Raw genomic sequence first — 14,432 nt, 5'->3', positions numbered from 1 at the left:
TTCTATATGAAAGAAAAAAAGGAGGGATATATAATGAAAAATATGAAAGAAGAACATGCCCTTCTAAAAATACTATCATCATTACATGTTTATTGCCAGAACAAGAAAATAATAGCCCACAGCTTAGGAAAGATGCTCAAGAACTCTTGTTCAAAAAACCAAATTGCTGCTTATGAAATTTATGGATCATTTCAAAGCTAAGAGATGACTAATATGTTAAATGACAAAACTATGATTCAAAATAATATGAACACATACAATGCAATCAGTCTTAAAAAGGAAGGAAATCCATCACGTGCTACAATTTAGATGAACTTTGAAGACATTAAGCTAAGAAAAATAAGCCAGTCACAAAAAGATAAATACCGTTTGATTCCACTTATATGAGGTATTTAAAGTAGTCAAATTCATAGAAACAGAAAGCAGAATGGTGGTTACCAAAAGTTGAGGGGAAGAGGAAATGTGGAATTATTGCTTAATGGGTAGTTTCAGTTTTATAAGATGAAAAGCGTTCTAGAAATTGGTTGCACGACAATGTGAATGTACTTTCCTGAACTCACATTTAAAAACAGTTAAGGTAAATTTTATGTTGTTTTTTTAATCACAATTAAAAAAATATGAACATGCCAAAATAATAAAACAAAACAAAAACTCAACAGTGAATATATAAGGACTATACTTCAACATTTCCTAAAATCTACAACTAAAGCGAAAAGAAAGTTGTTTCAGTTGACTACAAAGTAATATAACAGGGTTACCCTTCCTAATGTATCCCACACTTCTTCCCAAAAAAAGGTCTGAGGTGACAGAGGTAGATTATTTCAGGTAGCTTTCACAGAATAATGTTCAGATAATGGAGATCAATATCCTATTATGTTCTGCATTTATCAAATATCTAAACTACTACATACTGTTCCAGATGTTAGCATTTCAAGAATTACACCATTGTTGTCACACAATAGCCTAGCCAATTGCAGCCCCCCCCATGTCTTTCCTTGAGGAAAGAAAAGTCTGTGAGACTGTGTCTTTTTGGGACTTTGTTTATCTCAATGTTTTACACCTCACATCTCTTTGTCTGGTCCCCAAAAGATGGTTTGCAGCCAATGATGAGTAAGATTCCCCAAGGGGGGGACAACTCAAGCCAGGCGGAACCCCATGGGGACCCCCAAAAAGAGCTGCCTTAAAAAGATTTGGAAAGGGGCCTTGCCCCCAATCACCCCTGCCTGGGAAAAGCCGCTGCTGGTTCCTGTTTTCCCCTCTCACTTAATTGTGAGAAGAGTCTTGAGAGCAATAAGATTAAGCTCTCTCTGCTCAGCTCTGTAAGACAATTTCAACATGTGATATTTGTCCCTCAAGAGAGGCACATATCTCACCTCAAGGACTTTCTGCTTTGGCTGTTTAAAGATCAACATAATTTGTTTGGGTTATTTCTAAAACGTGATAAATAAGTCTCACAGACCGTGTCAAAAACAATAACATTCCCTTGTGTACTTACCAATAAAAACCACCAGTCAGCTCAAATCTGGGCTCCAGTCTTTCAAGACTGGAGGCCCCCTGGCCTTCTGAGATTTAACTACATTAAGTCTCTGTTTGTTTCTTTCTTAAAAACTTAACCCAAAGCCACCCCTTCTCGCACCCTCACTGCCTGTGTTGCACTGGACGCGACACACCATGAGAAACAATAAATTAGGAATATAAATATTTAGCCTTTAGAGAAGCATATGATGTATGTCTATAGGAAATTATTTGAAGAACTGGTAGACAAAAGCAGAATCTGAAGTTAAGTGAAGAATCCAACTTAAGTATTTTGACAAAGATAAACTAAGACTGCTGCACACAAGAGACTAATTTTATTTCAATACAAAGGAAAAACTTTAAAAAAAAAATTCATGCATTCAAAAATATTTACTGAGCAACTACTTTAAGCTAAACCTGGCTGCACGTCCTGGTGTGTGTTGTAAGAATCAGTAACACTGACACAGTCTCTGCCTTCCTAAGGCTTGTACCATTACACTACTGAAGCAGATAACACATACATGTCAGAGAATAGGGCCACTGTGGAGAAAAATGAGGCAGGGAGGGTAAGAAAGTGTGGAGTCCTGAGGTGAAAGACAGAACTTAGCAGACACCAGAAGAAAGTGAGACAGTGGGCCATGTGGATTATGCATCTGGAAGAGGAGGGTTCCTGAAAGAGAGAACAGTAAGTACAAAAGCCCTGAGGCAGATGCATGCTTGAGTTTTAAGAACAATAAGGAAGCTGTAATAAAGTTGTCAGCAAATGAAAGGAGCTCCTACCACAGTCTCCCCCCACTAGAAACATTCAAGCAAAACCAAAGGACTAGCTGTAAAAGATTTTGCAAAGGGCATTGATTCTCTCTCTTGGTAAAAGGCTAAGTTGAATAACCATTTAAAGTCCCTCCAACTCTTACAATTATATAATTCTTTTAAAATAAATACATTCAACATTTAATACTTTTATTTTGCTAAATAGAACTGTAGGTCAGTTTAATATAGTTACAGTGCAATCCATCTATTAACCTCTAAGCCAGTGGCTAAAGGTTGCATTTTGGAATCACTGCTGGAACTTCAAAAATACTGATGGACCCCAATCAAAGATTCTTTGTCTGTCTGGGGTGTTAACCTGAAGCCCTGGGATTTAAGTTTCCCAAGTGATTCTGATGTTCAGTCAACGTGAGAACCACTAGATATGGATGGGGCTCTACTGGCACCTCCTACTTTGGAAAAGGATGCCTCTTCCTGAGGCCTGAATGTATTAAGAAATGTGAGAGAAGAAGACAATGGGGTGAGAAGGTGCCCGATTACATAGGGTCTTGGAAGCCATCATTAAGGTCTTTTAAGTTGAATTTCACAAGCTATTACAAACTTCAGAGCAAAGGAGAACCATGATATGACTTTCAGTTTAAAAGAATCACTCTGGCTGCTGTGCTGAGGACAGACTATTTGAAGGTAAGCATGGAAAGTAGCAAGACCAATTAGGAGGCTTTTCCAGTACTTCAAATGACAGATGGTGGTGGCCTAGATCAATCTGGATATATTATGGAGCAAGATAAAAATATATCTATTCACAGATTGGAATACAGAATGTGAGAAACAAGACGGATGTTAAGGGTGACTCCCAAGTGTTGGCTATAAAGCAAGTAGAACGATGGAGCTGCCATCAACTGAAATGAGCAAGAACGAAAGGAGGGAGGGGTAAGAACGAAAAGCTCAGTACTGGACATGGTAAGTTTGAGATAAGAAACAGCTAATGACATACAAAGGGAACCAGGTAAATATGGTCTCCTGAAAGCCGGGTGAAAAACAACTATTCAAAGAAGAAATAAATTTGTCAAATGCTGCTAATTAAGATGGGCGATGAGAATCAGCAACTAGGTTTTACAGTGTGGGTATCACTGGTAACTTTAATAAGCGTGGTATGAGGGAAGGGTGAGGATGAAAGCCTGACTACAGGGGGTTCAAAATGGAATGAGAGAAGGAGCGAGAGTGAGCAGATAAAAAGGAGAAATAGAATGGTAGGTAAGTGGTAAGTGGAGGGAGAAGTAGGTATGAGAGAGGGTTTTTAAAGTTCTAGTATTTTAAATGGAATACCCTATTATGCCTGAAGGCATATATTATACCTGGAAACATATATTACACCTACATGAAAATGTAACCATGCAGAACTCCTATTTTGTTACCACGTTTTGTCTTTTTCCAAATGGAGGTTGATAAGTAAATTAAACATTTACTAAAGTATTTAGCACAAGGGCCGCCCGCCCGCAGGCCCTCTTTGCACGCACCTGTTCATGGCCTGTATCTTCAGCCCTTCCTCAATGCTGTGACTCAGGGCTTGCTGATTATTATGCTTGTTGATCCTGGCTAACACTCTCTCCTGATGAGCTTCGTACTCATCGCGACTTGGGTAAATCTTGCTGATGAGAGCATCAAAGTTTGGGTCTGGCCTTAGTGATCTTTTGGAAACTAGCTTTTTCCGACAGGTAGGACATTCTTTATTGCTAAATAAAAAAAGGGGGGGAAATGTAAACAATGCCAGTATCTTTACGTTAAAAACATAAATATCTAGCTCCTGGACAGTTTTCTCCTTTATTCTAATACCTTTACAAAGTCACAGAAATTTAAACTGGCTAACCTAAACTTTCTTGAAAATATGACTAGTGGGTAAGCAAAACCTTGGAAACCTCAGATACTCTGTATTACTTGTAAATAGAGAAAAACTGGAATACTTCCCAGTGATAATTTACATATAACCATTTTAGAAATAGAAATCTATCCTTTCTTCATATAAATTTCCCCTTTCTGATATCCAGGCCATACAAGGAAAACCTACCCACTAACATAGTATATTACTATGTATGTTGTTAATTCTTTTATTTATTTTTAAGTGTGTTTTTCCAGGACCCATCAGCTCCAAGTCAAGTAGTTGTTTCAATCCAGTTGTGGAGGGCGCAGCTCACAGTGGCCCATGCGGGGATCGAACCAGCAACCTTGTTGTAAAGAGCACCACACTCTAACCAACTGAGCTAACCGGCCACCCCGTCGATTCTTTTATTAAAACAGTATTCAGAAGGATATTGTTTTATAATCTTAAAAAGTGGAAAAACCATGGCTTCATGCACTGTAATTTCCTCTAAACAAATATTCATCCTATAAAGCTTCTAAAATTGTATAAAAGCAACTGTTTCAAAACAAAGATTCTCCAATAATTAAAACCTAGACTTCAGAAAAATTTCCAATTCTCAAATATACACTTAGAATGTATTTCTCAAAACTCACAGGGCACTGTCCTGGGACAATTCCAGTACCTAGTGTAACTCATTTCAACATACCCACTCCTGAGGGCTGTGATAATGCAGTCTGCACAGAAACGATGTAAACACTCCTTTGTAGTCATGGTGTTCTTCAACATATCCAAACAAATTGGACACATTAATTCACTGTGTAGACTTCGAGGTGAAACCACAATTTCCAAGCCATCCGTTATTGCCTCCTGTAAATGAGTCACTTTAAAATTAAATGCTCCTTATTTGTTTTATTACGTGTAAGTTCAAATATACAAAAGTATTGTAAATGACAAGAATGAACATCTATGTACGCATAGCCCAGCCATTACACCACTGTCAACTCACTGCCAGTCCTGTTTTAGCTATAATTTCCCCCAAATGCCCTCAGTCCCACCACCGCATTATATAAATGCTCTTATTTTAATCCTAAAAATAAATATTAATGTGTTTAAAAGATAAGTAACGACAAATTCACAAGTTTTAAACTGTGCAATCGCGTTCCTGCTCCGTCCCACTTGGGACGTGAATCCTCCCCTGGTCTAGCGTAAGCGCTCTGTGTACACCATCCATTAGTCACTGAGTAGTCCTCTCTCGCAGTTATCAGATCAACTGTCTCGGTATTGCAGTGCTTGTGTTCAAGTACCCCTCATTTTACTTCCTAATGTCCTCAAAGAACATGACTAGTGATGCTGGCCATTCAGATCTGCCAGAGAAGCCAAAAAGTACTTCCTTCAGAAAGCGAAAAGGGGAAAGTTCTTGACTTACTAAGACAAGAAAAAAAAATACTGTATGCCAAGGTTGCTAAGATCTATAGTAAGAACGAATCTTCTATCCATAAAATTGCCGAATTTATAAATTAAATTTTGTCATAGGTATGCATGTATAGGAAAAAACATTATATATACAGAATCCAGTACTATCTGCAGTTTCAGGCATCCACTGAGGGTCTGGAAATGTAATCCCAGTGGATAACAGGGGACTACTGTAAATTATTATATTTCATGCCATCCATTAAAATATTTTAAGAATATTTTAAGATACTTCCAATACAAGTATCCTCTAATTTATATACAGCTTAACAGGATTTCATTTCAAAATCACTTTCTGAACCTTAAAAAATTAAAAAGTCTTGGTCCACAGAAGCAAGTTTATACAAAGTGGTCAGGTTGTCGTGCTAACCTACAAACTGATTTAAAACCATACTACATCTGAAGTATAACAAATACTAGTGTTTCTACTTGTCATTTCTAAAGATGTTTGAGAAAGTGCATTTGGGTTCCAGTGCAGAATTCCAGGATGTGTCTCCCAGCTGCGGAGAGTGACTGCTACTTCTTCCCCACCACTACCCACTCTTCCCACAAGGTGGCACTGAGAACAAATTAGCTCCAGAGCCACCAATCCTGGCTCCTGTGGATTGAGGAAAGAGGTCCCGTAGGTGACTACTGAAAAGGAAGATGCAAGTAGAAATAAGGGCTTCCTGTATGTTAGTGACACTTCCTGTTTGCACTGCCTCTTCATCATAGTTGTTTTCTCTATAGGGTCAAAGACTGATGACCCCACAAGGAAAGACATAGAAACTATAGATATGGTCCACAGAGGGCTATCACTATTATCAAGTGTCCATTATGTCTCAACCTCTCTATGTAAAGCACTTTCTGTATTTTACCATATTTAGTTTAATACATAAACTTCTGATTTAGAAATTATAAGTTCCATTTTATAGATGAGGAAACAATCAGTGAGTATGATGACAACTCAGCTAGTAAAAGTGTGTCTGTCCTCTTCTCCGTGATTACAAAGAATCCGCCTAGCAAAATATCACCCCTGGATCAATTCAACCATCCGTGTTCTCCATGCCTGTAGCTGTGCAGGTGAACAGCACTGTGGGGAAAGGAAGGGGGACCTCCCCCAGACTGGTTTCACTAAAATTTTCACCAACCTCAAAGGGGTGTTCAACAGTGCTCGGCAACTAGCTTCTCGAACAAACTCGTTTTTCCTTTCAGTCCACTATTTTACACCTTTCCTTCTATCTACAGAGCTCTTCCACCTGAATGTTCAACAGATTACCTTACCTCAAATTTATTAGAAGAGAGCTCTCTCATTTTCTAAGAAATCTTTATAAATCGTCTTTTCTTGCTACAAGGAAGAAGCACGCCTCTTCCTATCAAAGGTCCATTCCTTCCTACCATCTCAAGTATATCATTTCTGATTATTCTATTTGCTCTCAGACTACAGCACTAAATCAGCCTAGATTAGAATCTCCAGAGAACTGTGAATGATGCACCTTAGAGCTGGGGGAAGAGGAGGTAAGGCGTGTGTGTTTCAGGTATTGACACGGATCTATCTCCCATCTTATAAACAAAACAAAATTTAAAACTTCCTGATTCTGTTCCCTTCCAGTTTTCGCTCCATTTCTCAGCTCCTCAGCACAGCCAAACTTCTCTGAAGAATTGCCTACGCATTTTCACTTTTATCCCCTTCAACATACAGTAACGGCACAATCTATTCAAGTGAATCTCTGTCAAAGTCACCAAGTATATATTGTCAAATCTAATGCCCGCTTTTGTAATCCTCATCTTATTACTCATCTTCTCAGTGGTGAACACAATAACTGCATCCTTCTTCTTGAAACACTTCCTCTTAGATTCTGATCCCCTCTCTCCATCTCCCATTTTTCCTTACTTTTCTCTGGCTGTTCCTTCTCTCTCTCCTTGTCCATTACTTAATTTTCTAAACGTTTAAGCTCCTCTGGATGAAGGTCTGGGCTCTGCTCATCTCTCTCTAGGTGATCTTATCCATTCAGATTGCTTAAAATGTGCTGACAACTCCTAAAATTTTATATGTAGTCCTGACCCCTAGTTAGTATCTCTGCATGCCTGTCTTATAGGCATCTCAAACTTAAAATGAGTTGTTTTAAGCATGCTTATGTCTCCTTCAAGCCTGATTCCTCCCCCAGTCTTTCCTATCTTTACCTTCTCAAAATAATCTTCCCTAGTTCCCCCCACTATGACTTATTACAGCACTGAGGGCTCTCTCTTTACTCAACCTCTCAAATGTATAATTTTATGGCCATTTACTCATGTAATGTCTATGAACTCTTAAGGGCTGATGCCATGTGCTTTATTCCCCACTGCAACTAGTTCCTGGCTTAGGACCTGGTATAGTATATGCACTCAAATTATTTGCTGAAACAATGAAGTGTCAACCAAACATACACGAGGACTGCTTATATGTAAATTTATTGTAACTGCTATGTTCTTACAAGTTTTTCATTTTCTAAAAATGTACCCCCGTTTCCAGATGTATCATATTTCCCCTAAGTTATCTTAGTTGACATTACCTGAGGTGTTCGTTGTAATTCATATAAACTGAGTTCCCATGTTTTGCTCAATGGTTGAGTTCCATTCGTCTGCACAGCCTGAGACATTGCTAGGAATAAAAAGGAGAGAAAAACAATTTTAGTATCTGAAAGGGAAGTAAATCTCAAAACTGATTTTTAGGAATTATAAATCCTGAGAATAATAAAAGTAGAAATTACATACTGGATCCTCAAAAATTAAAAAGAGGAAAAGCTCAAGAATCTCTACATTTATAGGTATGAGCTACTTGAGAGCAAGACTCGCTGCCCAAAGGCTGGTACACAGAAAGTACTTAATTATTATTACTGAATGTATAGAAAACTGTCTTAACTCAAAACAATGTTTTTTTGTTTGTTTGTTTAATTCATGGTCATGGAACATAGAGGAAAATTTCAAACTCATCAGCATGGCCATCTAGTCCAACTTTTGCCAGATACAAAATCTACTTTGCAGCTCTTTAAACCATCCATCGGTCTACTTCATTCTTCTTAACAAGCCCTGCCCTGAGGGAAACTAGTTAACTACTAGAACTTAACCTGCTTGGGTCTTCTCCAGAACCTATCTGCCCTGGGGAATGGAAATACCCAACTCCAGCCCATTCTAGTCATCCTGCAACACGTAAGGGGGGGATCCCCCAATGAGGGGGACGGAGAACCACTGTGAAGGGCACACAGTCCAGGGGGACAGGCTCACTGAGACCTAATTATAGGGCTAAAGAGCCCTTCCCCACGCCCCACACCTCACATTACTAAAGGCCTGTTTCCTTCACCTGGTTCCTCATGTCCTACTATCTGTAAAAAATGACAAGGCATACCAAAAGGTAAAAAACACAATGTGAAGAGACAAAGTGAGCATCAGAACCAGATATGGCAGGGATGCTGGAATTATCAGACCAGGAATTTAAAACAACTATGATTAATATGCTAAGGGCTCTAATGAATAAAGTAGACAGCATAAAGAACAGATGGGCGATGTAAGCAGAGAAATGGAAATCCTAAGAAAGAACCAAAACGCAATGCTAGAGATTAACACCACTGTAACAGACAGGAAGAACACCTTTCAATGGTAGCCTAAGGAAAGAAACTCTGATCTAGAGGACATACCAATAGCTTCCTCCAACACCAAAAAGCAAAAAGAACGAAGACTGAAAAAAACAGAATATCCAAGGACTATGGGGTAACTACAAAACATGTAACTAATGTATAATTGGGAACACCAAGAGAAGAGAAAGGAACAGAGAGAATATCTGAAACCAGAATGACTGAGAATGTCCCCCAAATTAATGTCATATACCAAACCACTGGTCCAGAAAGCTCAGAGAACACAGAGTAGAATAAATGCCAAAAAAAACCCACTACACCTCAGCACATCATTTTCAAATGGTAGAAAATCAAAGATAAAGAAAAAAATCCTGAAAGAAGCCAGAGGGAAAAGGTTATACTTGCTTGAGTAGAAAGAGATGCAAAGTACAAAGTATGTCCCACGCTTTGGACCTACTTGTATTGCCTAACAGTTGCTTCCATGTCTACCTCAGTGACTTAAATCACTTAATACTTACTATTCTCACCCACACCCAGAAATGAGCCTGCTTTATAACGAGCCTGCTTTTCAATAAAATGCAAATAATGAGGTAAGACATTTAGAAAGGAAAAAATAAACCTTAAATGATACATAAAAGGAAAGAATTACTGCCGACCAATGCTACTCTTACGTGATTTCACTAGGGATCTTCAAAGTAGGGTATGTATGTGTATGTTCTCCTAAATTACACAAAAGCTTTCTAGGGCTATATGCAGGAATTGTTCAGTTTTAAGAGAATTTAATTTCCAGATTATCAGTTTTCCTGAAGCATTCTTACCAAAATTGATCTGCCTAAAATCAGGCGTATTTATCCAGGTAGCGGTCCCTCTCCATGCCCCAATCCTTTCATAAGATTACATACTTTCATTCACTTATTCAAATACTGATTATCCACTGTACCCTATGCACTGTATGAGGTACTAGGAATAAGCGCAATAAACAAAACAAGTATGCATACAATAAATTTAAATTTTCTTAAGTGCTACATAAAAGATACAAAAAAGGGCTCTGGGTTAGACAATCAGGAGGAGGAAAGGAACTATTTATTTAAAGTAGGGGGATCAACGAAGAACTTTCAAAAGAATAGACATGTTAGAAAGAAAGGTCAGTGTACCTGGTAAGTAAAGAGTAAATTGTAAGAGGTGACGGCGCCAGAGAGAGGCCACAACAGTGATCTTCCCTAGAATCAAGGGGGGTTTAGGAGGGGGCAAAACCCACAATGGAATGGGTAACAAGGCAATCAAAACTGAAATGGTAAGTTCCTTATAAGTAAAATGAAAATACTACCTTATTGAAATACATGGGATGTGTAACGATAGAAATCTCTCACAAATATTTATAACCCTCAATTTTTAAACAATATAACCATAAAGACTGAAAAAATGAACCAAGCATTAGAAATCAGAATACGAACCTAAAGAAACTAAAAAATGATCCTTATAAAGCATACATCAAACAGAAACAACAGCTAAAAAACAAAAATAAGAAACAAATGGATTTGTTCACAAAGGCAACATTTAGTTATTTGATCCAGCTAATGCTATAAATTTCTGACGAAACCAAAAGAAAAATGTTTTAAAAATGCATACATCTAGATATAAAATATTTTTAAATTAGATTATCAGAGAATGCTATATGCAACTATACCAACAAATAAATTCAACTATTCCTAATTAAAATTCTTAGTAAGTTAGAAAAGTTAGAAATAGATGGAAATATCTTTAATTTGATGAAGATATACCAGAAGTCCCAATGTTAAAACTTTTGAAGATTCCTATTTAAAAAGTCAGGAGCAAAACAAGATTGCCCTGTAACACTCTGCTGGAAGTCCTAAATAATGCCACAAAATAAGAGAGAAACATTGGAAAAGGAAGTGATAAAAGAACTACAGTCTAATATGAGGGAGCTTTAAATTATAGCCCAAAAAAGGGAGAGTTTAGGCAAATGGGGTTTATTTAGAAATATCCATTTTACACTTTGAAGAATGATTACTGGCTGTATCAGTTTCTTCAAGCTGCTGTAACAAATTGCCACAAGTTTGGTGATTTAAAAGAGAAATTTCTCTCTCACAGTTCTGGAGTCCAGAAGTCTTAAATCTGCATCACTGGGCCCAAATCAAGGTGTTGGCAAGGCAGCGCTTCCCCCAGAGATTTTATGGGAGACTCTGCTCCTTGCCTCTACCAGTGTGGAACAACTGCTAGCATTCCTCGGCTTGTGGCCACATCACTCCATCATTGCCTCCACCACTGCCTCCTCCTCTTCTGTGCCTGTAATCTCCCTCTGCCTCTCTCTTATAAGGACACATGTGATAATGTTTAGAGCTCACCCAGATAATCCAGAATAATCTCTTTATATCAAAATCTCTAACGTAATGACATCTGCAACCCCCACTCCCCCCATAAAGTAACACTACAGATTCCAGAGATGAGAATATGGGTAACTTTTGAGGGCCTATTTTTCAGTCTATCATATTTGCCAAAGGGTAACTTAAACTCCTCACAGCCAACACTTTATGTCCTTTCCTGTACATGATTTGTTTCCTTAATGTTTTTAAAACTGAAATACATATCAAAGAATATAATCACTTTTAAATTAGATTATCCCAGTTTTCCAATGAAGCATTCTTCTTCATTTGTTTGACATGTGCTTCCCTAAATACAATGAAGAAAAACTAAGTAGCTCTCTCTCTCTCTCTCTGTGTAATAAAAAATGTATCTTTTTCTTTCATGGTTACTGTCCCGTGAATATACTAGTAAATAAAGTTCACGTAAAATTAACCCTTCTAATCTTTAGCATTCTTTCTCTCTCGCTTTATATTATACAACATATGAATGATCAAATGAGTTGTTCCTTAATTAAAACACAGCTTGCTTACAGGATGCAGGTGTTAGCTTTTAGAAATGTATTCAAGACTAGGCAAACCAGGGAGCAATAATAAATTCTGAGTAAGCAATCCATTTGCCATCGTAAGTATCACTTCCTAAAAATTACTTGCAGCAGTTTAATCTAAAACTACAGCTGTAAGACAGACACTAATTTCTGTAAGTGTCTAAAGACACAAAGAAAGTGTTCTTTATTGAAAAAGTTGTCATTGTACTAAACATCTGGAATACTCATCTAAATTACTTTTGCTAACCTAATAGCTTCTTTATTTTAAACAATAATATAATTAATTCTTAATTGCATTATACTTTTCCACATTGTGGAATACAGAGCAGAAACCTTTCAAAGGTGAATTACCTAATCTTCATTATCTAGTCTTAATCGAGTTTTTTGAGCACTGGTAACAGATAATGTTTTCTAGTCTCTAGTTATTGTTATAGGGAAAATAAATGTTTTTAAGACTTTTTAAAGTACCATTTAAAATGCAGGCCTAGATAATCTAGACCTAGATCTGTGCCTTCCTACCTACCATTATTTCTCATTACCCATCAATATTTCATCTACTCTAGCAATACCCTTCACCCCCCAACACACATACTTTCTTAATGGCCCAATTCAGTCTTTCTGCAAGGCTTTAGGGTGTACCAATCAAGGTCTACTATTCGTCAGCACCAGTTATATGGGCAGCAGCCCTCTGTCCTATTTTCCTTCTGTCCCTTTATCCACGTTAGAAGCTAAGAGACCCAATGAAAACCAGTCGAGTTCAACAGTTTAGGAAACATTTATTGAGAGCTACTATGTGATAGGGAGACGAGACCCTCCAAGAGTTTATTGGCTAGTGGACCCCAAACATGTTTTCTGTACAATTTGGTAAATGCTACGAGAGCACAAAGAAGCAGTCAAATGGAGGAGCAGAAATCAGAAACAGTTTCCTAGACAAAGAGACTCCTTGGAAGAGAAGTTTAGGGTTAAGTGGAAGTCAGCTCACTAAGGAAAGGAAAGCAGTTCAGAAGGACCAGCACAGTAAGCAAAGGCACAACTCAGCACGGTGCATTCGGGAAAGTAGTTCACAATTAAATGAGTGCAATGTGAAAAACTAACATAAGTGAAGCCATTTAAAAATGGAGCCAAAGCAGTCATTTCAAAGGAACTACCTTGCACATCTTGCTCCTTGAGCCTTTGGAATGTCTGAACTAGGCAAAACAACCTTTGGACTGGGTCAAACCAACTCTGCCTTACAACCTTTTGCAAAGCTAACAGGAACACAAAAAACTGATGATTATGGACTCTCTAAGGACAAAATCAGTAACTAGCCATGTATAGCTAAAGCGTAACTCAGCTTTTAGCACCAACAGAAATTTCTTTCTTCTAGTCCTGTAATTATTCCCTTCCTTTTCTCATAAAAACCCTTTGCCCTCACTCTGTAATCAGGACACAATTTCAGTCTCTGCCTGAATCTGTTTCCCAAATTGAAATTGTTTTTTCTCTCTAATAAACACTTGTTGCTTCTCATTTTTTGGCTTTTTATTTTTAGGTTAACAGAAAAGAGGGAGGTTGGGAGTAGCACAGAGTGAAGCTCAAGAATTAAATTGTGGAGCAGGTGAGGGAGACTAATATGCCACACAAAGGTGTCTGGAAAAATCCAATGGAATGACAAAGTCAGATTTGCATTTGAGACAAAAAGATCAACTCTGACAACAGTGGAGGATAGACTTTAGCGAAGCAAAAATACTAGTGAAGGACTTGTGTGATGATTCAAATAATACATGCCTACAATAGAACTATTAATAAGGACGAATTAGGAGGGGCAGAGCTGAAAAACACTTAGGAAGTAAAATACCTGGGATATAATAAAAGAGAAAGAAAGGAGAGTAAAGACACAAGCTCCAAGATTGTGGCTGTTCAGATGCCAATGCTAAAAAAGGGAGAGCCAAAGAAGAAACGGTATTTTTGCCACTTCTATTCAACATATTACTGTTGGAAGTTCTAGCCGATTAGGAAAGAAATAACAGGCATCCAAATTGGAAAGTGAAAAGCAAAAGTTTCTGTTTACAAGTGACACGATCTTATATGTAGAAAATCCTAAAGACTGCACAAAAAAGATACTGAACTAATAAATGAATTCAGCAAAGTTGGGGATTTGGGGATTCAACACATAAGTCACCTGCATTTCTGTACACTAACAACGAACAGCTTGAAAAGGAAATCAAGAAAACACTTCCATTTACAAAAGCATCAAAAGAATAATACTTAGGAATAAATTTAACCAAGCAGACAAAAGACTTGTACACTGAAAATGACAAAACTG

The 14,432-nt window shown here is 37.7% G+C and overlaps 1 protein-coding gene across 1 annotated transcript in view; it reads right to left on the bottom strand.

Annotated features, from left to right (window-relative positions):
* RNF2 (ring finger protein 2) overlaps window positions 1-14,432 on the bottom strand; it is a 32,331-nt gene that overhangs the window by 4,295 nt on the left and 13,604 nt on the right. Inside the window, exons 2-4 of the mRNA XM_019738109.2 lie at window positions 8,143-8,231; window positions 4,848-5,008; window positions 3,801-4,016 (exon numbers count right to left, since the gene is read on the bottom strand). Coding sequence (XP_019593668.1) covers window positions 3,801-4,016; window positions 4,848-5,008; window positions 8,143-8,229 — 464 coding nt within the window. The 5' untranslated portion in view covers window positions 8,230-8,231. The remainder of the gene's footprint in view (window positions 1-3,800; window positions 4,017-4,847; window positions 5,009-8,142; window positions 8,232-14,432) is intronic.

This window comes from Rhinolophus sinicus, linkage group LG17 (genome assembly GCF_036562045.2).
Source record: "Rhinolophus sinicus isolate RSC01 linkage group LG17, ASM3656204v1, whole genome shotgun sequence".
Taxonomy (NCBI): Eukaryota; Metazoa; Chordata; class Mammalia; order Chiroptera; family Rhinolophidae; genus Rhinolophus; species Rhinolophus sinicus.
The sequence above is the reverse complement of the archived record's forward strand: the minus strand, read 5'-3'. Positions and strand labels throughout refer to the sequence as shown.